Below are 26,826 nucleotides of genomic sequence, written 5' to 3'. Positions count from 1 at the left end.
GTCTGGCTCAGCATAGGTGGAGAGGTCCACCCAGATGGAGTTACTTGCAGTATCTGGAATTAAAGTGCACAAGAAAAAAGATATTTGTCCCTCATGTTTGGAAAAGTTTATTTTTGCAAGGCCAGATGCATCATAAAAATAATTAATAGTATGTATATTCTGGGTACTTATCTGGTTCCAATTACTTTAGCATTTGTAGTGCTTCATAATTTTCTGTGTGATTGCAGCTAAATCGCTAATCCATAAGGCTGCGTCTAGACTGGCCAGTTTTTCCGGAAAATCAGCCGCTTTTCCAGAAAAACTTGCCAGCTGTCTACACTGGCCGCTTGAATTTCTGCAAAAGTACTGACTTCCTATTGTAAGAAATCAGTGCTTTTTGCGGAAATATTATGCTGCTCCCGTTCGGGCAAAAGTCCCTTTTGCGCAAAACTTTTGTGCAAAAGGGCCAGTGTAGACAGCTGACATTTGTTTTGCGCAAAAAAGCCCTGATTGCGAAAATGGCGATCGGGGCTTTTTTGCGCAAAAGCGCGTCTAGATTGGCCACGGACACTTTTCCGCAAAAAGTGCTTTTGCGGAAAAGCATCCGTGCCAATCTAGATGCTCTTTTCCGAAAATGCTGTTAACGGAAAACTTTTCCGTTAAAAGCATTTCTGGAAAATCATGCCAGTCTAGACATAGCCTAAGGGTATTTATGCTCCAAGCTTCCACTGAAGTCTAAATGACTTGCCTGAGGCCATGCTGAAATCTAAGTGACTTAGTTCTCCCAAGCTCCAGGCTTGCATTCTAATCTCAGCCCATCCTTTCTCCTGTGTTACAGTGACTTTTAAATTTGGAAGCTTCAGGGGGTAGCCGAGTTAGTCTGTATAGAAAAAAACAACAAATGGTCTGGTAGCACTTTATAGACTAACAAAACATATAGATGGTATTGTGAGCTCATCTACATGTTTTATAGTGATAGAAATGTAGCCGTGTTAGTCTGGTGTAGCTGAAACAAAATACAGGACTATGTAGCACTTTAAAGACTAACAAGATGGTTTATTAGATGATGAGATTTCGTGGGCCAGACCCACTTCCTCAGATCAAATAGTGGAACCATATATATATGGTTGTGACTATTTTCTTCCACTATTTGATCTGAGGAAGTGGGTCTGGCCCACGAAAGCTCATCGTCTAATAAACCATCTTGTTAGTCTTTAAAGTGCTACATAGTCCTACATGTTTTGTTAGTCTATAGTGCTACCAGACCATTTGTTGTTGTTGTTTTTAAATTTGGAATTACAAAATAGTTCCATTGTGATGCAATGACAGCATTATCGTTGCTCTAATGAATTGTTAGTTTACTAGGGTGGAGACATGTAAAATGTAGCAATAAATTCAAACCTAATTCGTTGTACATATAATCAATGGATTTGTTTTATGCCACCCAAGTACTAATTGATGTGTTTACTTTCTCGGATGATGATGGATGTGAATACATACAAATAGCCTTGACTTCTGAAAGGGTTTTTTGCAATCGGGACTTGTGCTTTGTGACACTCTCTTCCTACAACGCTTGCATGCCAATGATATGTCCATTTTCGGGGATCAATAAAGTTGTTCTTGATTTAAAAAAAAACAAAACAAACCAAAAAGTCAAGCAAACTTTTTTTTTGCCCCGCCCCCCCGCTTGGCTCATTGCCCGGATGTGGGGCGCTTCCGCGTGTGAGGCCAGCCTGGGCGGCTGTTGCCAGCAGCGGGTCCCCGCAGCCCGGCCGGGGAGTGGGATGGATCCGGAGGGTGAGGCGCTGCTGCTGCAGGAGGCTCGGGAGAGCATCGAGGCGGCGCGGAGCTACCGGCTGGAGCTGCAGCAGAGGCTGCGGGGGCTGCAGCAGGCACGCAAGCAGGTGGGGCATAGGAGGTTATGGGGGGGGGAAGCTGGGGGGCGGAGCATGAGGGCAAGGGGGGTTGGGCGCAGAGCTGTGCTGGTGAGTGCAGTGTGCTGGGGGGGGGGTTGGGCTGGAGGAGAGAGTTGGGGTGACTCTGGGGAGAGGGGAAGGGGAGCTAGTCCATAGGCTGGAACACACCACTCCCCTTTCCTGGATTCAGATTATGTGGGGTCCAAGTTGCTATTGAAAACAAGAGGTCCCTGCCCCCCTTGGGAGTGAAAACAATCCGAACCTGACCTGAGCCGAAGCCATTCAGGCAGCTGCCTTTCTGACAGACTGAGCAGCTCTAAGAAAAGGGGCTTCAGAGAAGTAGCCCTGTTAGTCTGTTTCAGCAAACACAAGCAGTCCGGTGGTACCTGAAAGATGAACACTTTAGAATTATTATTTAGAAAGAGAAAATTGAGGGGGGACATGATAGCAGTTTTCAGGTATCTAAAAGGGTGTCATAAGGAGGAGGGAGAAAACTTGTTCATCTTGGCCCCTGAGGATAGAACAAGAAGCAATGGGATTAAACTGCAGCAAGGGAGGCTTAGGTTGGACATTAGAAAAAAGTTCCTAACTGACAGGGTAGTCAAACCCTGGAATAAATTGCCCAGGGAGGTTGTGGAATCTCCATCTCGGAGATATTTAAGAGTAGGTTAGATAAATGTCTATCGGGGATGGTCTAGACAGTATTTGGTCCTGCCATGAGGGCAGAGGACTGGACTCAATGACCTCTCGAGGTCCCTTCCAGTCTTAGTATTCTATGATTCTATTAGGGCATAAGCTTTCCTGAGCTGCCACTCACTTTGTCAGATGCACGAAGAGAACTGCGTCTGTTTTGCCAGTGGCCAGAACTTGCCAACTCTCCCTTACAGATCATGAGATTGTTTGGAAAATAAGGAGATGTTAAACTTCTCGAGTTTTTAATCTGCTTTCCAGTTTGGGGGCTTGTAGAGATTCCATTTTAAAGTTTTTTCTCTGCAACCCTGAAAGCTAGAAATGTGTGTTGCAAGACAAAATGATCAAAGTAAGATTTTCAAATAATTGCCTGACTTCATATTCAGAGTCAGGTACCTATTTATCTGGTTTAACTCTTCATTGTAGAGATACCTTGAATATTTTTGCTTTTTGTAGACCTGAGATACACCCTTGGTGTTAAAAGGATGAGGAGTCCTGTGGCACCTTAGAGACTAACACATTTATTAGGTCATGAGCTTTTGTGGGTAAAACCCATTTCACTGGTGCCATAGGACTGCTTGTTGGCTTTACAATTAGAGGTAACATGGATACCCCTTTGAAACTTTTTATGATTGTGATCTTTCTTTTATTTTAATTCTCACAGAATTTTTCTGTTGTGATCAGATAATTTCCCTGAAACTGATCCCATCACCACAGAAATCTGTTGTAAATTTATCTGTGTTAGTGTTTGATGTTATGACCAAATGAGAGATTAATGTTCATTAATCATAGTCTTCTTCAAAGTTGTTATTGCAAGCTGCTCCAGGTAGTGAGCCTCAGATTCATCTAGTCTCCAAACTATGGAGCACACTCCCTCAGCAAGGCACAGAGGACCATTCAGCGAGGTGTGGCTAGGGATAGGGCCAGATCACATAGAGGATGGAGAGGGAACCTATCAGGTCTGCTCCTCCTTACCCTGTGCCCATGGCCTGGGTGCCAGCTCTGCACCTGGGAGACCACTCCTGGGACTCTGGTCCTACCCTGGGGCCCTAGTTCCTGGCTCTGCCCCAGCTTCCAGCACTGGCCTTGGCAACCTTACCCCATTTGCATTAGGAATGTAAGAATTTAAGCGTTTGAACAGTTCACTGATAAATATTGGCTTATCGGTTTACATTATGGTTAAACTTTTCACCAGTATGCACCAGGTCCCAGCTGTCAGCCCAGGAGCCAGCGGCCGTCCCATGCTGTGGGCTGTGTGGTATAAAGCTTATACTGAAGAGCCCGCAGCATACCCAGGTCCCTCGCAGTAGGGCTGACAGCCGGCATGCATAAGCCAACTCCCAGCTTCTGGCCCCATTCCTGGGGAGCTGGCTGTGCGTATAAGGTTTATACTGCAGAGCCCGCAGCACATGTAACTGCTAGGATTTTTATCAATTCTTTGGGTACTTTAACCATTTTCTTACATCCTGAGTTTGCATCCCTACCACGGAGCCACATCCCCACTCCTGGCCTTGGTAAGGGGATGTGACCCTGAAACGTTTGAGAACCACTGCTCTTGTCCAAATGTTGCCTCTCCAGTAGCAACGACAGTGCTGCTCATTCACATAAAATGAGACAAATGACAATACATTTGCCTTAGCACGGTGAGTATAGCTGCTCCATAGTGAGTGCAACTACTTTGCCACCTTCCTCTTTATTTGTGCTGTTTGTTTCCTCTCTCCGGGTACGGGACTTTGCATTCATTAGTCTTGAATCTTTTCTTGTACTTGCAACTTCAGTGGCTCTCTTTTCTGCATGGCTCGGTGGTGGTATGCATTTGTTTCTGTTCCCCTGCACCCACTTTCCAATGGTGGGGTTGGGCACCTGCTGGAGTTGGCCACAACTGAGCCCATGTTAAAAAGATATCTGATGAAGAACATGAATTAAACATGCAGGACACAAGGGGGGAAGCCTCTGGAAATCTCAAGAGTTATAGACTGAGCTAGAAGGAAACATTAGCCCTATGTATCAGTTAGCATTGTAGCATCAGCCTCCATGTTGGATCATTTTACTACAGTAATTCAAATCCATTCTCAAGCCTCTGTGTGTGTTTTTACTTTCTGCTGTTTTTGTCTTTGCACAGCCCTAGCTTTAGGATTGAGATTCTGATCCTGATTTAGATGTGTATACAAACTCAGTCATAGGTTTGGGGGAATAACCATTCTCTTCTGTCATCCGCCATCCTTGCCTCAGATGTACACTACCAAGCACTTCCTTTTTTTCTGAAACACTGAAATAACAAGTGAAAGGAAGCCAAGCTATGTGGCAGGCGCAGAGGCTCATGAAGATTGCTTGAAGAGGAAATTTACTTTACCTAACCAAAGAGCTTCCTGTGTAGGTTGTCAGCCCTTCTAAAGATACAGAAATTGCATCTAGGAGTTGGCTTTTATTGCATCATTTCCTTGTGTGTGTAAATCATAAAAACACTTCAGAGTGGGGTGTCTAATTCTGACTTTTAGCTTGTGATTAAGTTTTCACATATTCAGGTGTCTCCTTCTTAAAAAGTCAGATGTTGCGAGTTCTTCTTAGACTTTGTACTAAGCCTTTTGTAATCCATAATTTTTTTGGAATAAAGATTCTTACGTTATCCACCAAATCAAAATGGAGATGGTGGCATGTTCACTATTCATCCTGATTCATAAAAAAAGGAATAAGGGAAACATTCAATGAAGTTCAAAGTGATCCATTTCCATCTGATTTCAAAACAAAACTCTCTTGCACCCGACGTGCAGTTGGAACTCCTTGCACCAAGCTCGAGGCAAAAAAAAAAAAAAAAAAGTAAGATTCAAACAAATGATTAATCGGTCACTTGTGTGGATAACTATTTAGAATTGTAATAGTAAATACAAAAAAGAAAAGTTTTGGTGGGGATTCAAACCCCCATGTTTCTTGGGGTTAAGCCTTTCAATATAGGAGGAAAGAGATGTTTTTTCGGTGAGCACAGCATATTTCATACCTACTGAATGCAGGATTTGTTACTGTGTTCTGGAGCATCTGGTACTGGCCATAACCGGATTCTTGCCTGATCTGAGACGCCGTGATAGTCTTCTTGTAACTTAAAAATGTCCTGTTCATGTTAAATTAGTGACTCAAACACACAGATGTACAGTCATCCATAGTGAACATTGAAACCATTTTCTTTCCATTCTGTGGATCTAATTGTTGTAAGTTTCTCCAAATACTGGCTTGTGATCAGTCTAATCCAAAGTGCACTGAAGTTAGGAAGTCTTTCCACTAACTTCAATGGGCTTTAGATAAAATATGCTAAAATATTCAATTACAATGCAGTGAACTATCAATGAAGACCTGTGGTGTGCTAACATACAGACTATTATATCTCTGTTCTAATACCGTGAGCTGGGGGGCCATTCTCCTTGCTAAAGCGAGTCCAATGTGTGGGAAAGAGGGGCTGCACAAGAAGTGGGTATTCCATTGTCTTAGTGCTCTGGAGGGATGGGAAATACCACGCTGCTGCTTAATGTGTTAATGGCTGTTCCTGTGCAAGTTGTCTTAAGACACTCTCTGTAACCTTGAATTAGGGATGTGAAAGGGCAGTGGTTAACTGGTACCTTGGAGCAGCCTGATGTGGGCAGAGCGCTGCTTCAGCTCCGCCGGGCCCCAGAGCAGGGGGCTGGCTGCTGGTAGCAGCCCCAGCATGGGGGTTGGGAGCCGGCAGTGCCCCAGCCCCAGTGCAGAACTGGTAGCAGGAGCCTTGCTGGCTGGGAGCTGGAGCGGTTCTTTGTGCCCCCCTCCCTCCCCCGGGACCCTGTTTAGTAGGTTAACTGGTTAAACATTAGGTTAACTTGACTATCAGGATTTTACATCCTTCCTTTGAATACAGAACCTTAATATCATTGCTTGTAACTCTTTTCTAAAATTCTTGTGCATCTGATCTACTCTTCCATTCTAATGCACCAGCTTGAGACTTGCAGCTCTGAAGCGCAGCCTATAGATTATTGTACTGTCTGTGGGTGCTCTTATTGAGGAAGAACACAAATTCTGCAGAGGGGGACATTTCCCCTACTTGAGAACAAAAAAGCTGCTAATGACTTTCCTTTCCTCAGGAAATGCAAATAGTTTCTAAAAACCAGAAAGGAAATATGTTGAATAAAATAAAAGAAGAGTTATCTAGTGGTCAGGGTACTGGCCAAGGATTTGTGAGATGTGGGTTCAAGTCCCTGTTTTACTACAAACTTCCTCTGTTACGTTGGGCTTGTCACTTACTTTTCTGGCTCAGTTCCTCTTATTTACTGTGGGGATGCTGGCACTGCCTTACCTCACAAGGGTGGTATGAGGATAAATACCTCAAGATAGAGGCACTCAAATGCAATGGTAATGAGGCCATGTTTCTATCTTCTCATAGTCCCAGAGTAAACTGATTTACTTAATGTGTTCTAGTTTGATTTGTATTGGTTAAATTTTCAAGATGTCGCATTTGCATTGGGCTATTTTGGCCATGGCAGACAGGGCTTAGCTCCTAGTTGGCCAAAGGCATCCTGTTGTCCACCTGATCCGTGTGACCTTATTACTGCAGGCTCATCACTCTAAAGCTTAGTGATAGAAATGTAGCCGTGTTAGTCTGGTGTAGCTGGAACAAAAAACAGGACTATGTAGCACTTTAAAGACTAACAAGATGGTTTATTAGGTGATGAGCTTTCGTGGGCCAGACCCACTTCCTCAGATCAAATTGTGGAAATTTCTTCCACGATTTGATCTGAGGAAGTGGGTCTGGCCCACGAAAGCTCATCACCTAATAAACCATCTTGTTAGTCTTTAAAGTGCTACATAGTCCTGTTTTTTGTTCCACTGTAAAGCTTGTCTTTTAGATTGGGGGCGAGGGGGAGAGGAAGAGGGAGAGAACCACTTATAAAGGACATTCTCTTCTCAGAGGCTTTCCTAATTATTTATAATCCTTCTCTAAAGTCTTGCTTTGCTTTCATCCCTTGTCTTTCCACTTGGATAGCCTCACTGCTTCTTCTCTCCCCTGCTTTGTACCCTTATTCAAATGTGTATCTTACAATGACAGCATCCTACAGGTCGAACCTCCCAAATCTGGGACTCTCTGGTCCAGCAACATCCCTGGTCAAGAAGGAGCCCTGGAAGTGAGGTGCATGAGCCAGCTGGGAATCCCGCAGGTGCTGAGGAGACCCTGCTGGGCCAGTAGGGGCTGGTCCTGTGGTGGGTGGGGAGTCCAACCCCAGGGAGTCCCAACCCGTGGAGACCCGGTGGCGGCTGGTAGGGAAGCCTGGCAGTAGTGGGGCCAGCGCTGGCTGGGAGGAATCTGCAGCCCCCGCCGGAACCTCAGCAGTAGTGGGACTGAAGTAGGCTGGAGAAGCCCAACCAGAGGAGGCTGACCCCTGGAGGCCTGGCATGGGGCTGGCAGCAGAGTGGGGAGCCCTAGCTCCAGGGCCCACCACAGGCCAGAGAACTCCCCAGTCCAGAGGATGCTGGAGCAGGGAGGTCTAACCTGTAGTAGGTTTGTTAACTGTTTGAGAGCCTTTGTAAAATTTGACCTAACATAGAGCTTTCCACTAGCAAATGCAGGCGATGTGATTTAAAATGATAAAAGCAATATATATATATTTAGCTGCTTACCCTGAATCCTTCTCTGTTGTCTTGAGTCAGATCAAAGAGAGTGCAGCTCTGACGAGGGAAGTACTTGAGCAGCATTTTAATGATTTAAAAGGGACCCTGAGGAAGCTGCTGGATGAACGACTAGTGTTATTGCTGCAGGAAGTGGATGCCATAGAACAAGAAAGCATCAAACCACTGGATGAATGCCAGAAACTAATAGAACATGGAGTCAGTACGGCTGATGACCTGCTCCAGGAAGGTATGGGGCTATTTAAAATATACATTCCAAAAGGTCTTCTCTTAAAGACTAGCATAGATCAGTGGTGGGCAGCCTGTAGCCCATCAGGGTTCTATGTCTGACCTACAAGACAATTTTGTTTGCTGTTGCCCACATGCAAGGCTGCCAGATTCCGCGGCTTTCTGTCCACATTTTTTTTTGTACTCCTAATACTAAAGTGACATGAGTGTAAAGCAAGGGCACATGATGTGAGGTGCGTGCTGATTGCACACAATATTGGCAGAGAGAGCCGTGCGCTCTCTGCATCCAATCAAAGTGCTGCTACAGTTCAGTTGGCACATTCTGAAAATTCTAGCTACACAAGCGCCACTTAGCAAAACTACCCTATCCTGAGAGACCATCTTGCTTACGACAATCTTGTGGCCGCTGCGATGGAGGGCCACTCGTGCGGCTAGGTCGCCCGTCGCTGGGGTAGATTATAATGCATGTGACAAACAGCATATTTTGGCTAAAATGGGACTATCCTAAACCAACACTCAAAGAATTATAGATCTCTTTGCAGAATTGGTGGTGCGGTTGGGAGAAACATGTCGATGCTTGCTCCTGCAGATTCATCGTTTAGCATTTCTGTATAGCACCCTGGGGTTATGTATAAATGGGCTGAAGTATGGAATGTTAAAAGGGGAAGAGTACCAACGTCTTGGCAATATATCTCTCTGAAAATAAACTTCCAAGCTGCCAAAGTAAAAGCAAGAGATTGTTTGGCCTCTTCAAATGAAACGTATCTCAGATGCCCTAATAAGTAACAACGCTTCTATGTTGTTTTTGGTAGTGGAAGTTTATTTTAAACCTAAGTGGAACTTCATTGGTGCATAGGTCTTATGCTAGTTTTTTTCATAAGGGATACATTTCATCCAGTGTGGTCAAATTGGTTTTGCTCTGGGAGAACGCAATTTTGGATCTGAGTTTATTTTATATTGGAAAATGAGTTTGTGCCAAAAATAGAGGGAATGTTTGTTCCCGCATATGAGACTGAAAGAAAGTAATTTTTGAGTCTTTGGACTCAAAAACATACTGTACAGAAATTGAAGGCTTACACTGCCTGTTAGAGACCTTTCCCTTCCTTGCATCCAAGTTCTATCCGCAAGGAAAGTCACGCGTTTCTCCAGAAGATTTGCAGTTGGGACAGAAAACAGTAGAAGTGTGGAAGTGTGAACTCTTCCATATCATTACTAAATATCTAGTCAGAAAGGAATATCAATACTAACTATGTCCCTGCACTGGAAAACCTATTGTGCGGTGTGTTTCTGCCAAGACAGTGCTGGCTGTTTCCTTGCATTGTTCTTGTCTGTCTCAACTTTAACTTTCTGCTACTGTGCTTTCTGGTTTGTGAAATGCAACATGTCGTACAGTCAGCTACTTGGATGTGAGTTTTGTGTGTAAGGAAGTTGCTTGCTTGACTGAAGTCTTGAATCCAACAGAGTGGTCATAATTAAGTAGCAATTTGTTACTATCCAAATAATTTCACCTACTCCAGTGAAGCTGGTATTACAGGTTATACCTCCCTAAACCAGGCCGGACCATGGCTTTTAGCACAGCGCTAAAAGGCCCAGGCAGCACGGGGAATCCTGCGATGTGGCAGGGGGTCTGCTAGTGCGGGGAGTTCTGGTGACGCAGCCAGGAGTCCTTCGGGAGGGGCTCTGGCAGTGCAGGGAGTCCTGTGGCACGGGGTTCAGGCGGCGCAGGGAGCTCTTTCTGTAGCGATGTGCTACTTAGGGAGAAGTTAGGGTTCTACCGGTAGCACATCGCTAAAGGGAGCAGTAATGTACAAGCCGCCAGTGGTGCAGCCAGGAGTGTGACAGGGGCTCAGGCCATGCAAGGAACCCCACAGCATGGCTAGGAGGCTTGTGGCAGAGAGCTCAGGTGACGTGGGAAGTCCTGCAGCGTGTTGGGGGGAGCTCTGGCGGCATAAGGAGCCCCACGGCAGGGGACTCGACCAGCATGGGGAACTCTGCTGGTATAGTCGGGAGTCCTGCAGCAGGGTCTCAGGCAGTGCAGCAGGGAGTGCCAGGGCTGAGGGGTCCAGCCAGGGCCAGGTACACAGATGGCTGAGGAAAGTAGGGGCTGACTGGGGTTAGAAGCAGAGTCGGGTGCCTGGGAAGCTGGTGACAGGGGACCTCCCCTGGCCCAGCAAATTCCCTTGTTCAAGACTGGCCAGGTTCTAAGGGTGTCAGACCATGGGGGTCCAACATGTAGCACCATCTCCATTTGACCAAAGGAGGTGACATAACTTGCCTAAAGCCTTGTCTACATTACTGGGATAAGTTGACCTACATCAACATAGTTTAGGTTGACTTACATACTGCAGTAACACCACGCTTTGTCAACAGAAGACCATCTCCTATCAGCTTAACTTATTCCTCTTGTTCCGGTGGAGTACCAGAGTTGAGAGTATTCTGCAGTTGATTTAGTGGGTCTTCATTAGGCCTACTAAATTGACCTCCATTGCATTGATTGCAGTAGAGTTGATCCCTGGTACAAGTTAACATGGCTTGGATCCCTAGTTACTAGTCTATTTCTGATCCACTGGGCCACATCTGTCTATATGGATGGTGTCAGTAAAAGCTTTGCTATATAGTGACTCTAATCTGAACAAGAGCAAAAAGGGAATTCACTCTTCATGCACGTTCAGCCTTTTGCTACTAAATGTTTTCCTCTCTTCTCCTCTCTCCTCTTTTTCTTTTGAATGTTGACAGTTGTCCACTTGGAACAGGTCAGTGCTCACATCTCAGTCATCAGATGATAACTGGACTTGAGAAGAATCCAAGATGGATTTAAGCAGAAGTCTCTATAGATCTTCCTGTAACTTCAGGGTCTTTCAAATAAATGTAGGGTAGCAGAACTTTCTACTTATCCCTAGCCTTCACACTGCACAAAATATCACAGACTGTTACATTTGAAAAAAAAAATTACATTAATGATGAGCAGGGCCTGATTCTATGCACTGTTGAACCTGGTATAATTTCTTTGCGGTTTTTGCTTTTTGAAGTTCTAATCAGTAAAGATGCTCTGCACGTTCTGGGATGGTGTTTCCCTTTTAAAGTAGTTGGTCTGTCAAGTAGCTGGAGCCAGAGGATTAGGAGCCATGATTTCCGGCATCTGGCCCCAGCTCTGTTATTGTCTGAGACCTCGGATCAAATCACATAGCTTTGTGGGAACTCCCGTGAGAAAGTTATTTGAGATGGTCAGCAGAAGATGCTATATAGGCATATATTATTAACTAATAGCTAGAACATACAAGTGTTGAAATTCTAAGTGTCTTTCTGGAGCATTGAGAACACTGAGGAAAAAAAATATTAGCTTTGTTCACTTCATCTTGACGTGGAGAATATTTTTCTTGAGCATTTTTCATACAAGGACCTTTTTTTACTCTTTCACTCTAGGAGAGTGTGTCATCCATGGGGTCATGGGCGAGCAGAATGAAAAACTGTGCAGCTTTACAAAAAAGGCTTTGCACATTCAGCTGGATAGGTAAGAGCCATTGATCTGGTGGGGAGGATTGGCGAATGCAGCAAGGATCACGATTTACATGTCTCTACCCAGGGCTGTATTTTCCCCTTTTAAGACAATGGAATTAGGGATTTATTTCAGGCTTTGCTTAACCCACTTACATGTAGATTCTGACAGGGGATTGGCCTTGATAATTTAAGTAGTGTTTAGTCCTCGGATGGTCCCCCTTGAAATATGGGTTGTCTGTTTGCAATTGTTTTTACCAACCCTGATGAAAGAAAGGAGATTACTGAGACATGGCCATCATTAAGCCTAAAATAGTAGCTACTTCCTATGTCTTTTAAGTCTGAAATCTGGAATTCTTTAGTGTTCTAGCTTTCAAAACGAGTCCCTTGAAGTATAGAGTTAAAAAAATAATCAAATCCACATGTTGTCTTTTAAGTCTATGGTTGAAATAGAATTGTATACAAGCTGTTGTCTTACATGTCAGCATTTTTTTTCTCTCTTTAGCTTGCCAGAAGTGCCTGCCTTGGTTGATGTGCCTTGTTTATCTGCCCAGCTGGATGACTGTCTCCTGACCATAGTGAAAAATCAAATCTTCAATCATGGGACTGTAGCATCTCGGCCACCTGTACAGATAGAAGAACTTACTGAGAAGCCTGGGGGTATCCTAGTGCGATGGTGTAAGGTGAGTAAAAGAATGAATGTAGCTCAGATTCTTTGATCCTGTTCAGAAAAAGAAGTATTCTCTCTCAAGAGACTGTCCGTTTCACCCTGCATTTCTTTCTCCATCTCCTTCTGACTTGGGATTTAAAATATACTGGAAGAAATTTTATGTTACGGTTTAAACCAGTGCACATAGTGGTAGATTTTGAAACACACGTGTGTGTGTGTGGGGGAAAACTTTCACATGAGAATCCAGCCCTTAGTCTGCTAAGTCTGGCACTGCACTACCTGTTTGCTGCTTGAGAGTACCTGCATCTGCCAGTTAGTGCCACAGGTGTGCTTACAACTGGTTACGAAGAAAAGCCAGCAGACGTAACTGAAAAAAGCTGCCCACTCCTCCTCCCTTCTTGGGCCACACTATCCGAAATGGAAGAGGCAGGAGGTTACCTCACCCAGCCCTCTTCCCCCAAAACAAAACCAGCCTATAGCACTTCTGTGGGTGGTGGGTGAACCCCCAGCTGGGGAAGGCAAACCTCAGCTCTGCCCCTCCCACCTGAAGCCCTGCCCCTTCCACAGCCTCCCCCCAGTGGAGCCACGTTCACCCGCATCGTAGGTTTCTGCCCTCAGCCCTCTGAACATCCTGAGACCCACTCAGTCTCATCATCCCAGCGGGTGGAGCAGGTCCAGCTCTCCCCGGCAGCCGTGCCACAGCCCCAGCGTTCCTGGGTGGTGAGAGCGTGGGCAGTTACCTGCTGCCAATGAGCACGTCCCCCTAAACAGAGGAGTGATACAGAAATATTAATTCTGTGAAACTAGCAATTGCAAAAATAGGTCTTAGTGTCGTGTATGTGTCAGAAGCAGATTAATTTAGGAATAAACATCTTGTAAAATGCATATTTGGTGGCGGTATGTATTACAGTAGGAAATTGCAGGTGAGGCCCAGGGTGGTAGGTGCTGACCAAACCATTCCCACGGAAGTAAGAAAGAATGTTGTGTGTTCAGCAGCTGTTTTAGCAAACACTGTTTTAGCTGTTTTACCTTGCAAAGGACAAATGTTGCTAACATAAAATGTTACTGGGACACATTGTAGTTCAAAGAAATCCAGAGTCACAATCCCTTGTTGATGGACTGAATATCTGTTTAGGTGGATGATGACTTTATACCTCAAGACTACAGGCTTCAATCTCGCAAGAGTACTGCCCATCACTTTGAAGATGTGTATGTTGGCTCTGAGATGGAATTCATAGTACTACAGATCGACCCCAATGTTGATTACCAGTTCAGAGTTTGTGCCCGAGGTGATGGACGGCAGGAATGGAGTCCATGGAGCATTCCTCAAACTGGTCGTTCTACACTAGTTCCTCATGGTATACACTTTTGTTGTTGGTCTTCTGAAGCTGATAATGTGTGTGAAAAAACAATAATATGCTGTAGATTTTGTGGAGCTATTTGCTGTCCGCAGACAATGGAGTTTCCTGCTTTGCAATATATATTGAATTAAATGTGTATAAATAATACAAGGTATTTAGATATATACCTTTCTACAGCTGGATTCTTTGCTTAATTTTAACTGTAGCTAGTTTGTAGCACATGTGGTAGCTATTAACCTTATACTTGGGCTGGAGTAGCTCCTGCACTTGGAAAATGCCAGTGTGAAATTCTCTTTTGTTTCATGAAGAATTTTAAATTCACATCTGTCGTGCCTGTTTGTGGAGGTTTCCCATCTACTTCCCTTTTGTATTTGTTGTCCTGAGAAATGGAGCATTAACCATTGTTCGTTTTCCTCAGGGATTTCTGATTTCTTTAATAGCCAGGAGCTTTTTCCCCTTATTGTAGAAGATTTAAATCTAAGAAGTTTGCAAATGTCTATAAGGCTAGTTCTTAAACTGGCTAAAAATGATTATTATTATTATTACCAATTTACTATTATCACAATTAATCTGATAAGGAAACTGTGTAATATACATTTTGGTCACTTCTGTGTAAGGGATCATAGCCAAGAGTCAAATGCAAGTTAAGCTTTTTGGCAAGAATCACAATATTGCAGAAAATGCCTCATTTCTCTCACTCCTTTTGCACATCTAGGAGAGGTTAGACCCACAGCTTTGGTAACATGACTCTTTCACATGAAGTAAAAAGACTAGATGCAGATGCAGCTCTTTCCCCACATGACCATTTAAGCCCTTTCTTTTTTGGTTTTTGTTGAAGAATGGACAGCAGGTTTGGAGGGTTACAGCCTGAGCAGTAGAAGAAACATAGCACTTCGAAATGATTCTCAGTCATGCGGCGGCGTGCTCTACTCCAAAGCTCCTACTTACTTCTGTGGGCAGACGTTAACCTTCAGGCAAGTACATGCAGTATTGCCATTGCATGAGGCACTTGCGCAAATGGAATTTCCTGTTTGTCTCTGTTATCTCTGTGTATGTCAGAGTTATAAACTCCTGAATCAGACTTAGTGGTGTGTACATAGTACAGAGTCCCATTTGTATGTGAAGGCTGAACTTTCACTTTGCTTCCACCTACTAGTTCTTCCAGACAAAGCCTAAGATATTCTTGTAGGATCTATCCTAATCTAGAAAAGATGCTGAAACACTTCCTTCCTCCATGAAGTCTCAGATTAACCTAGGCTGAGTGGATCTGTGAAGTGTTTAGAATCTTTGTTGGTACTTTTCAACAATGGCTGTTGCCTGATCTAAAGCCTGTTGGTATTCTTCCACTGATTCCAGTGGGCTTCAGATTAGATGCTCTGGCCAAAGTAATGACTTCTTTCCTTTCCCGCCCTCCCAATTCTTCTGGAACGGTTGGAGCGTTGTTTTCATGTGACAGCATAAGAAGGGCTGACAGTGGAGTAAGTTCTCAAACAGGTGCCACCTCCATCATAATTATAGCTCTGGTCAGATGACAGTTGGTTGCCATCTGTAGAAACTCCTGAAAGGAGAAGGTATCTTGGGAAAATTACTTTCATGGTTAAGATTCTAATTTGACACAACAGTGAGATGGTGTTGCATTTTCCCTTTTCACAAAGCTTGGATTCTGTTGCCTTTGGATAGTCATAGAGCAAGGGCATATTCAGCTGTCCATTGTTCACCATGACAAACAGCTCCACAGCTTCCAACTTAAAAAATACCCCATTAGGTTTTAATATCACTTGGCACAGAAGCATCTGTGCTCTTAAATACAGTTATGAGACTCCCCCTGGTTCTGTTTCACAAGTGTCCTTACCTGTTCATATAAGTAACGGAGATTTAAATAGTTTTAATGTGCAATGTTTTTGGTAGTATTGGTTTTGCTTCTTTTCTCTGAGACAAGTTCCTCTGTATAACAGAACACTAGCTCATTTGTGTCTGTAAAAGATGTGATGGAACATCTGTGTTAAAGAGAATCTCAAAAGTTAAGAAAATAAGCCGTGTTACTTCCCCAGTCCCTGTAAGAGCGTTCCATTTAAATATATATTAGATTCTGCTAGTTTACAAAATGTAGTACCTTAGCATTTGGCTTTACCCATCTGTTTCAACAGCGCATTCACAAAGGGATAACCAGACTCCTGAGTAGAAACGGGCTCAACTCATGTTACAGATAATTGTGCAGCTTTGTAATCTTAACATATATTCAGGAGGCATAATAGCCTCCCCAGGGACTAGCAAAGCTGTAATAAAAACAGCATTTTGTACATCCCCTTCTCAGAACTAGACCCCTTTGGTTGGTGACACTTCAGTCAAGACATTTAGATGAAGCTGTAATTGGGGGTATGATGTAATTGGCCTGGGCCAATGTTATTCCCAGTTCTCTGCTGCCCCCAAGAGCTATACTTGGAAGGGCTGGTGAGAGATTCAAGGATGAGCATCAACCTCTTCAGGCTGCAGTTGTTTGTACTTGCTTGATTAGTCCAACTGATCTAGCAATTTGAGATGAGGCTGTCTGATGGTGGTGGGGGGGGTACATAGTATGTGCGCACACAGAGTGTGCGCCATAGTGGCTCAGGCAGGCTTGGTCTCATCTGCATACAGCCAATTTATGAATGGAATGTACATACAATGGGATAGTGGCTTGTGCAACTTTCTGCTTTAAGATGAATGGAAACTGGGCAAGGGGGAGGGTTTAGTTTGGTTTCACTAACCCTAAAAAACTTGTGGTTGATCTTGTAAAAGTGACTGTTCCCTGCAGCTATAAAGGACAGCTGCGGGCTGCATGCTTCCAGTAAAGTGGTGATATAAGATTTAAAACATGGGCTCTTAAATAGTATTTCTACTGCACATTATAGATAGACTTCACAACTCCAGATCACAAGTTCTCCAAAGCTGCAGAGAAAAATAGGTCTTCTAAATATGGATTCATTCTAGTTAAACTCTTTCTAAAAGTACCCTTACACGTGACTTCTCTTGTCTAGGGTAGTGCACTGGGAGAATTTTCTGCTGGAACTGTCAGAAATATTAAGCTAAGAAATGCTGTCCTGCACCGTACCCATGGGCCCATTAATTTAAGCTTACCGCTTTACTGGGGTGCCCAGCCTGCCACTATGCCCATGTTATTGACATGTTTAGAAGGACTTCCTCACTGTTGCCCTTGAGCCGAATTGTTCTGTCCTGCTGATTATGCAATGACTGGCTCTTCCTTCACTAGTCCTAATCTAGCATGTTTCTGTGATCTGCTCAGTCACACACACTAATGTGGATGAAATGATAGATCAACGCAGTGGCTCACTTGGAAATGGGTTTACATTTACAGATAAGCTAGTGCACGTGGTCAGCATTGTGCTATGCAAACATACAAATTTCTAGACAAAAAAAAAATCAGATGCTGAACTACAATGAGGGGCCTAGAGTTGGAGTTTTCTAATGTACAAAAACATGAGACTAGAGATGTGAACAAGTAGTTGACTAGTTGATTAACCAATAAGCCTAGGTATATCCATTAATCTAATTGGCATTTCCGCTCTTCCCCCTCCTCCCCAGCCTCTGTAGGAGAGGCAGCAAGGGTGGCGGGGAGTAGGAGCTGGTGCTGTGGGGAGCCATCTTAAAAGCCAGTTCCCTCTGGTACCTGCTGTGCAGTACCACCTGCCCCCTCCACTGCTGCCCTCCATCAGAGGCAGCAATGTGAGGGTGGGGGAGAAGCCAGGGAGGCTGCTGCAAAGCAGCCTTTGCCCACAGCAAGCCCAGGCTCACCTTGGGCATAGGTTCATTGTGGCCAGTGGCTGCTGCTGCAAAGCAGCCTCTGTCTGCAGCCAGCACCCTCAGACAGAAACTGCTGCCGGAGCAGCCTCCTCCATGCTTTCCCAGCTGCCTCTGTCTGTGGGGAGCTCGGACCACCCCCGCAGACCGGGACTGCTGCCACCACGTGCTGCTGCCTCTGTTTCAGAGGCAGCAGCGTGGGATGACAGGCAGCCCAGCTGGTCCACCAGAGGAACAGGGTTTTAAACTGGGTCCCCTCACGGACCAGCTCCCACCTGCACCCTGTACTGCTGCCTCTGATAGAGAGGCAGCAGCATGGGGTGGCAGGGAGCTCCCCAGGAGTGGGCCTGGATTGCATAGGCTGCTAGCCCCATCCCTAGGGACTATAAAATAGTTGACTAACTGCTAAGAATTCATGCAGTTAGTCGACTGTTCAATTAACTGATAACTAACATCCCTAAATGATACCTGAATATTTAAGTTAATATTTGTAAAAGAGCAGTAATGACTAGGTGTAATGAAAACTAAAAATATGAACTGATGAGAATTGTAAACCTTATCTAAGGTTCTTTTGTACAAACAGTTCTCATTGTGGATCAGTTAGAGATGCAAAACTTTAAGAATCTTGGATTTTTGTTTTCAATGAGGGGCAACCTTTGGCCCATCTGGGTTCTATATGTGGCCCACGAAACTTTTTTTTTTTTTTTTAACCATTATTCACGTATAGCATTGTCAAATTCTGCTGGCTTCCCTCCGTGTAGTTTTTTCCTACCGATATTTATAGTGACACAAAGCAAGAGCACGTGAAGTGAGGCGTGTGCTAATTGCACACAACACTGAGAGCCATGGGCATCCCGTCAAAGCGCTGTTATGGTTCACTCAGTAAACCCCACAAATTCTAGGTACACAAACACAATTAGAAAAACTACCCTAATCCCAGGAGACAAATCTTGGTTACGACAACCTTGCGGGCCACTTATCTGGCCCTCTCACTAGCCTACGTTGCCCATCACTGCTTTATAACATAGTCTTCTGCTGCCTCAGTGATATTTTCCAGAGAACTGAAAAACCTGCTAGAGTATGAGTTCAACATGGTTCCAATGTGGAGTTCTCTTGTACATCTGGAAGGAACTAATTAATAATTTGCCACCTACTCAATAATAAAACATGATTTAAAAAAAGGGCTTTAACTTAATTTCCAGTTTTTGAAGCTGCTGTTGCATCTTTGTAAAATTTGACAGATTGTAGAAATGTAGGGCTGGAAGGGACCCCGAGAGCTTATCAAGCTGAGTTTCTTACCCTAAGATCATGTCAATCTATACCATCCATTACAGGTGTTTGTCCAACCTGTTCTTAAAAACATTGGTGATGGGGATTCCATGACCTGTTTTCAAAGCTTATTCCAGAAGTTAACTACCCTTACAATTAGAAAGTTTTTCCTAATATTTAACTTAAATTCTCCTTGCTGCAAATTAATCCATTACTATTTGTTTTGCCTTGGGCGGACATGAACAACTAAGCCCGTAACATGTTTGAAAACTAAGCAGCCTCCTCCTTCAATCTTTTAAGACTAAACATCCAGTGGTTTTTTTCCTTTCCTCATGGATCTCACTGCTCTTCTCTGGATTCCCTCTAGTTTATGCACATCTTAAAGTGTGGTGTCCAAAGCTGGCCACAGTACCCCAGCTGATCTCTCGCTAGTGCCACATGACTCTACATCAGGGCTATTCAACACGTGTCCTGTGGGCCACATGCGGTCTGCTTATTTGCGGCCCACAGTTGGGAGCTAAATCAAAAAAGTAGTCAATATAATAGTCTTCTGTTGATATGCATTTTAGTAGTTAAATTCCTGGACTGTCATTGCTCATTAAAAGTTCTGTCATATGGGTGGAAATTGGGTGAATATTGCATTTGATTAATATCAGCAGAACTGACTTAAATGAGGCCTGTGTGCTGTATAGTCTTGCCTTAATTTTTGTGTTCATGCTCTTCAGTGTGAAAAACTATTTGCATATATATTTGCATGTATATGCAACCATACTTAAGTTGCAGCCCTCGGCATGTGCTGTATCATTGTGGCCCCCGGAGCTTCCAAAGTTGAGTAGTACTCTGGATTAAAGGACTCTTCAGTTTTTTGCAGTTGCATCACATTGACTCTTAATTAGTGATACACTGTAGCCTCTAGATACTTTGTACTGTCCATGAGAAAGTTAAATCTATCAAAGAAGAAAATTATGTTCATTTGGCATGATTTATTCTTGACAAATCTATGCTGGCTATTCCTTAAAACCTTATTATTCTCTTACTGCTTACAAATTGATTGTTTAGTAATAAACTATGCATTAATGATTAACCTAACCTTGATACCTGGAAAGATGACTGGTCTGTAATTCCCTGGATCCTCTTTTTAAAGATAGCTACCATGTTTGTCCTTCTCCAGTACTCTGAGGCTACATCCAGACTGCCACTTTTTGTTAGAAAAAGGTATGCAAATTGTACTCTGCAATTTGCGTACCTTTTTCTGATTTTTGGGGGGTGGGGAGGGAGAGAGGGGGGGGAAGAGGCTTTTCTGAAATTTGGCCTGTCTACACTGAGCCAAATTTCGAAAAAACATCTTTTGGAAGAGCCCTTTCTTCCTCGTGAAATGAGGAAAACAGGGCTTACGAAAGAGTGCATCTGTTCTTCCACAAAAAATGTTAGAAGGGCAGATGTGTTCCCTGGACACGGCGGAGTTTTTCTGGGATACCTCTGGTATCCCATAGTCTAGACATAGCCTGAGATTCACCCCTCTACTGTGAATTCTTAAAAGTTAACGATTCCAAGATTGCTTCAGCTAGTTCCTTAAGTACTCTAGGGTGAATTTCACCAGGCCCTGACAACTTTAATACATCTAGCTAAACATTTAACTTGTTGTTTCCCCATTTTAGCTTTTATTGCTTTTCCCTTGATAATACTGAGTTACGTATCTGGTCACAATTAACTGTTTTAATGAAGACTGAAGCAAAATAAGCATTGAACACCTGCCACCTTGATATTAAATTATTAGCTGTATCCGCTCCAGTGAAAACGAATCCCCACCAGAACAGGGCAGGTTATATTTTCAAGAGCACTTAAGAGATTTAGGAGCTAAAATCCAATTGCTTTTAAAGGAACTTTGCCATTTAGTCTGTTTCTTGGAAGTCAATATAATGTAGTATTCTAAATCACTTCTAAATTTCTTCAGAATTTTACCCATTATCTCTGTGACTGCTATTGTGTAAAGATAAAGGTATGATTCACAGGACCGAAGAAAACAGACCAATGTTTAGAAGTATCTTTAAATACACAGATTATGGAATCCTTCTCTGCATTATAAGCCAGATGACTGGCCTTTGGCTGGGACATGGCCATTAGGTTTCAAAGGTTGGTCCATACATACAAATCTATCTGGAAAAGTCTCACTGTCAGTTCTGTATCAAAATCATAAATCCATCTTGGCAGAAGCCAGGTTTGCAAATTACTTTTCCTCAGTTACTTGTTCTGTCCCCGGCTTCCCCATCAAAGGCATGGCCTCTGTCTGAAGAAAGCGAGCAGGCTGAGTTAAGGCTTAGGCTCTCATAATTGCCATGGGAACCTGCTAATCGATGATAGTCTACAACTGTGTGTACCTTCTCACCCTGAGGGATTTATCGATGACCAATACTGGTCTTCATATTAATAGGGCTGTTGGGTCTTGAAAAGTAGTCAGTTAACTGCTAAAAGATTTGAACAAAAAAAGGTAACCATGCATATGGCAGAAGTACAGCAAGCTCAGAAATCATGTTGTGGGAGCAGGCTGTCTCTGTGCACCTTGTTGCTCATATCATGTGTTTATTTTCAATACCCAGTAACTGACATTTGCAAATATCAACTGAGATTCGTTCATATTAACCAATTTCTATTCTAACCTCTATGTAGTGACTTAATCCTTCTTATACAGTTGACTGTCATCACTGATACTGTATTAACTTTTGTATTCAAATAGAAGAATGGCAACAGAATGGAGAATGTTAATCTGAGATTGTACTTTGTTCTCCTACATGATTTCTTCCTCATTTTGTCATGGATATCATCTACACCCACTTAGGACCTCACAATTAGTAATTTAAATCACTATTATAATGAGTCCCACTTCTGCTGCACATAGGGCCTCCTGTACCTGGGAGAAGAGGAGCATTTTGTTCTAAAAAATGTGCTGACGACCATTTAGTACACAGTGACTACATTTGTAATTCTGCCTGGATTGGTACAAATGCTATAGGTGGGACCAGCTTGCCTAAAAGCAGTGTTCCACAACTATTGAAAGTTACAGGCCATAAGCTATACCATTAGGGAGAACATTTAAATTAAATTAAAAAAAAGTGAAAATTTGAGGATTGAGAGAAATAATAAAGCTGTAACCTCTGAGGCAGGTAAGCATCTGCAACATGGGTAAGAGAAACATATGATGAAGCCTGAGGATCTATGCCACCAATTACTCAGTTTGGATGAAATTGTGGGGGATATCTTAGGGTCCTGGTGACAGTAGTGCTGATTAGGGATGAGCCATAGTGCTTTTTTTAAAAACTAAGCTTCAGAATTTAACAACTTTCTTCTTCATAGAATCGAAGCAGTTGGTCAGCTAGATAAACGAGACAGTATTGGAGTCTGTGTGGAACAGCAGAATGGCTATGATTCTTTACAGCGAGATAAAGCTGTATGCATTAGCACAAATGGTGAGTTTATTAATGATGCACTGTTGAATATAATCTACTTGTTTACGAAGATCATGACTATGTCTTACTTGTACAGTGTGTGCTCTAACATCTCACTTTATTCCTAACTGCTGGATCTTTGCTGCTGTAGTATTGTTACAGCTTCCAGCAACTTGAGCAAAATGAGATGCCTGAAGTGTACTTGTGTATTTTTAACATTCATAAATTAGCTTAATGCTGTGTATGCTATAGTAATTTGTATGTGTTGTTCTAAGACAATCTGAGACTAGTGTCCATTTAGGAGAACATGGCTGGACCAGGGCTTGCCTTTTAGTGGCTGCTACAACTGGAGTCTGCCACGTCTGGTATATTAGATAAGTTCATGGAGGATTGATCCATCAATGGCAATTCGCCAAGACAGCTAGGGCTGCAACACCAAGTGTCCCTAAACCTGTGGTTACCTAGGACTGGATGACCGATCACTCAAATGGCCCTGTTCAATTCATTCCCAGAAGACAGTATACTGGGTTCAAAATGGGCATTGGTCAGAAGTACTACTGATTTTACTTTAAATTTACATTGATTAAACAAATGCTCAAAAGCTTGCTAAACACCACTCTGACTTCTGAAGAGAGACCCTGCTGAGGCACGTACAATGAAAATTACTGAAAACATTCCTACTTGGGTCCTGTAGTCAGTCTCTAAGCAAATGCAGTGGAGGCAGGAAAAGGAACATGTATTATTTTAAAATCACTTATTCGATTTATGCTTCATTAGCAATCTTTTGTTGCTTGACCAAACAGTTTGCCATAGCCTTGATTTTTTTTTTTAATAATGGATCAATATACCATAGTTTAACAGCTATTTTGAAACCTAATTTCTATTATCTCTGAAAAAAGAATGGTTAATAGTTTAGGATAGGGGTATATGAAAAATGTTGATTGTTTCCTTACTGATGTGCATAAGGAATGCAATAGTAGAGCTCTGCTGCCCTTATTCTTCAGCTAGTATATTTGCTTATTATTCCACTGCAAAAAAGTGTCACAGGACCAGGGTAAGATGCTTTAATCAATATCACCTCTTCTGATTTTGGGAAGAGCTATCAGTTGTAAACAGTTAGAGTAGCTGTTGCAAAGTTCCAGCATAATTTTATGCATCAGTTTCCTGGGGCTTTGACTAGTAAGCAAATCAAGCTAGATATCCTACATTATTTTTGTGTGGGGGGGGGGAGAAGAAAGTGTGCAGGGGCCTTCAACTTCTGCCCCCAATCATTATGTACTGTAAGAAATAATGTTTAAATATCTTGACTGTTTCAGGGGCAGTATTTGTAAATGGCAAAGAGATGACAAACCAGTTGCCTGCTGTTACTTGTGGATCAACTGTAACATTTGATATGGCAGTTGTGCATTTAGGTCCCAATAACAACGAGGGAGGAAGCTTCAAACTCAGAGTAACCATCAGTTCTAACAACAGAGAAGTAGTGTTTGATTGGGTACTTGATCATTCTTGTGGTTCTCTATATTTTGGATGTTCATTCTCCTACCCAGGCTGGAAGGTGTTAGTGTTCTAGCCTGCTGTAAATTTTAAAGTTGAAGTAATTTTTCGAAATTTAGTATCAAACTGGGGAATAACTTCTACATCACTTGCATGTCACTATTCTGTACTTAATTTCAAATAAATGAAAAACAGTATATTACTATGTTAAAAGCTAAACAGACAATTTCATCATACATCTTTGGAATAAACTGGAAAAACCTCAGGGTACATATATTAAATTGAATGAACTTTGTTTACTGCTGCAGTTCTGTGAAAGAAGCCAGTAACACTTTTGGTTTAGGGTTAATAGTCCAAAGTTTTTCTATTCCACCCACAAATAAGGACAAACTATCATAGTAAGTTTAAAATAGACTTAATTACACAATGTTGCAACTTAAATTTGTAAGAAGTCAAAACTGTTGTGGTTCTGTTTAATCCATTTTGTTCTTGGTGTGGTACGGGTTGTCCTCATTCCCCAAACCTAAGTATCTTGTAATATGCAATCAGGCTGTTAAGTGTCTCATTTCTTTGCCAATGTGCCTTACCTTTAAGTACTGAACAGTATTTGTATGTCTTCTGGAATAAATTTGATAATCATAAGGACTATGCTTAAGATCCCCACTTTAGTACCACAAACTGTGGAACTTAAATGAAACCAAAAAATAAAAATTGGCAAATTATTTTCTTGCTCTGTTACAATAAAGTGTAGTAGTATAAGAATTTACTATGAATTTGCACAGGGTAGTTACAAATGACTGGGTACCAGTATTAAACTAGATATATTTCTAAGCCAGAGTGTTACTTGGTTTACATAAGCATGTCAAAGTGTTTAGAGCCCTAAAATACAATAAGCATATTAAAAACATTGCTTACCTCAAAAGCAAATAGTGTATATAAAGTGGTTTTTTTTTTTTAAATACAAGTGGCAATATTTTGTGAAGCTTTTTTTTTTTATACAACACAGTCATAAGATCTTGCCCTATTCCTTTCTTTTAAATATACTCATGGCTACGGTAGCTACAGGTGCCTAATATGCTAGTGTCAAAATTACCCCATTTGGATTATGTGCACTTTTCCTATCTTCACTTTACCTTAAAGGATATAGGAGAAGCAAGTTGATTTTAAGACAGGTCACAATTAGGGGCACGGAAGAAACTCAGAGGGGAGGGATTAATCACTGAGAACATGTTAGAAGTGGGAAGAACTAAAGTTGCAGCTTTTATTCATTCCCCTTTTTGTTACACAAGTAGTATTTTAACAGTAAGCAAAAAGTAGAAGTTTCAAGCAGATACCAAAAACCTGCACTCAAGCACCACAGAACTAGATTGTGATTTACTGTGAAAAGATAGTGAGAATTAGAATATTAGCAACAGGTAACAATATTCACTTACAAAAGTGTTGTATATCATTGTACAAACTGTTAATGGGGGATTAGGAACAAACTGTTTAACAGGTTAAGTGAAAGATTATTTCTTCGAAGCAGTTGATGACATTTAATGTACTAGATTAGATAGATCACTGATCTAATGCAACTTGAACATAGTATAGTTTAACATACTGTAGTGTTATGTAGGAAGGTGCTTTTGAAGACTATTCTGAGAGTATTCCTATTTACAGAAGAACAGAGATTAAAACTTGGCAATAGTACAGTTAGCGCTGAAGTTGGCAGAACACGTCTGTTTTATATGCCCATGCCTTATCCACTGTGTATTACTGACCCATTTCCCTGAGTCCAGATGTTTGGTAGTAGGTACATTGAGTAACTTTATTAAAAGCTTAATTTCAAGCAAAAATAGAGCCAAACCTCTGTTTAAAGAAAAATTCTACTCACTGTAAGAAACAAATGTATGCCTCCCACTTTGTCAAAGGGCTGGCAAGAATAGGTAACTATCAAAATATAAAATGATGATACATTATATGGAACTTCTATTTACACAGCTGAATATACGCCTGCATGACGTAGTTGTGTCAGCTTGTTCACAGTACATACTGCAAGCCAGCTTAAAAAAATTAATTTGTGATACATTTTTACAACACTGGAGAAATGGCTGGAATGGTAAATTAGTCCCTGCACTACTGCAAGTTCTCACTCTCCAGCTTTTAAGAAAGGCTTAATGGAGGTTAAATCAGTCTTAATCTACTTCATGATTTAAAGTAATTAATGTTAAAACCCATCTTTTGCCATTATCCAAAATGTCATCTTCCAGCTTTTTCTTGAGAAATTGTGTCATTGCTTACAAAAGCTAGCACATCAGGTACTCTTCAAACATCAAAATACTCACCTGTACTGTTAATCTTTCTAAAGAACCTTATTATTGTAGCACGAGTATTTTCCAAAACAGTTAAGGGTTGCAGTAGATTGAAGGCTTGACGTTTGCAATTGCTTCAAAATGTGTTCTACATCTAAATACTAAAATCATGCAAACAACTTATGAATACTAAACTTATGAAAACTAAACTTATGAAACTTTGAAAGTATGTTCTCTGAAGTTATAATACCTCTGACAGTTGTCTTGTGAATTTTTTTAAAAAAATAAAAATTGATTGCTGAACTTTGTGCCTGTCTAGTAATTGTTAGCACTGCTTATGTTGCCCCCTTCTGAATAAATCTCAGCATCTGTTCAAACTAGGTATAGATTAACCCTATACTAATTTCCATAGATCAGATGACTAGCATAACTACATATAACCATGTCTACTCTGACCAAGTGCAGCTTTACTATTCTTTCTATATGGAGTTAAACCATTCTTATTTCGGTAGCAGGTTTGTGTTCATGAACACAACTGGTGATTCTTCC

The 26,826-nt window shown here is 42.1% G+C and overlaps 1 protein-coding gene across 3 annotated transcripts; it reads left to right on the top strand.

Annotated features, from left to right (window-relative positions):
* Positions 1–1,666: 1,666 nt before the first annotated feature.
* On the top strand, positions 1,667–24,980 carry CRLF3 (cytokine receptor like factor 3). 3 transcript variants are annotated; one of them, XM_075903849.1, is made up of 9 exons: positions 1,667–1,883; positions 7,661–7,759; positions 8,250–8,457; positions 11,880–11,967; positions 12,457–12,634; positions 13,757–13,979; positions 14,821–14,956; positions 22,401–22,513; positions 23,809–24,980. In XM_075903849.1, exons 1-9 carry the CDS (start codon positions 1,683–1,685, stop codon positions 24,060–24,062), a joined length of 1,500 nt encoding a protein of 499 aa, XP_075759964.1. In that variant the 5' UTR covers positions 1,667–1,682; the 3' UTR covers positions 24,063–24,980. The 3 variants fall into 3 exon arrangements, with proteins under 3 accessions (XP_075759964.1, XP_075759965.1, XP_075759967.1); XM_075903852.1 differs by having other exon boundaries at positions 1,730–1,883; positions 7,651–7,759; XM_075903850.1 differs by lacking the exon at positions 7,661–7,759 and having other exon boundaries at positions 1,668–1,883.
* The last annotated feature ends 1,846 nt before the right edge of the window (positions 24,981–26,826 follow it).

This window comes from Pelodiscus sinensis, chromosome 20 (assembly GCF_049634645.1).
Source record: "Pelodiscus sinensis isolate JC-2024 chromosome 20, ASM4963464v1, whole genome shotgun sequence".
In the NCBI taxonomy this organism is placed as follows: Eukaryota; Metazoa; Chordata; order Testudines; family Trionychidae; genus Pelodiscus; species Pelodiscus sinensis.
Note: the sequence above shows the minus strand (reverse complement) of the source record. Positions and strands in the feature narration are given on the sequence as shown.

Bases quoted from the DNA above. Each gene is read 5' to 3' on its own strand.
- CRLF3 (XM_075903849.1), top strand. From the start codon at position 1,683: ATGTGGGGCGCTTCCGCGTGTGAGGCCAGCCTGGGCGGCTGTTGCCAG. The intron at 1,884-7,660 runs GTGGGGCATAGG...AGCATCCTACAG, and splicing joins TGCAGCAGGCACGCAAGCAG to GTCGAACCTCCCAAATCTGG. The intron at 11,968-12,456 runs GTAAGAGCCATT...TTCTCTCTTTAG, and splicing joins TTGCACATTCAGCTGGATAG to CTTGCCAGAAGTGCCTGCCT.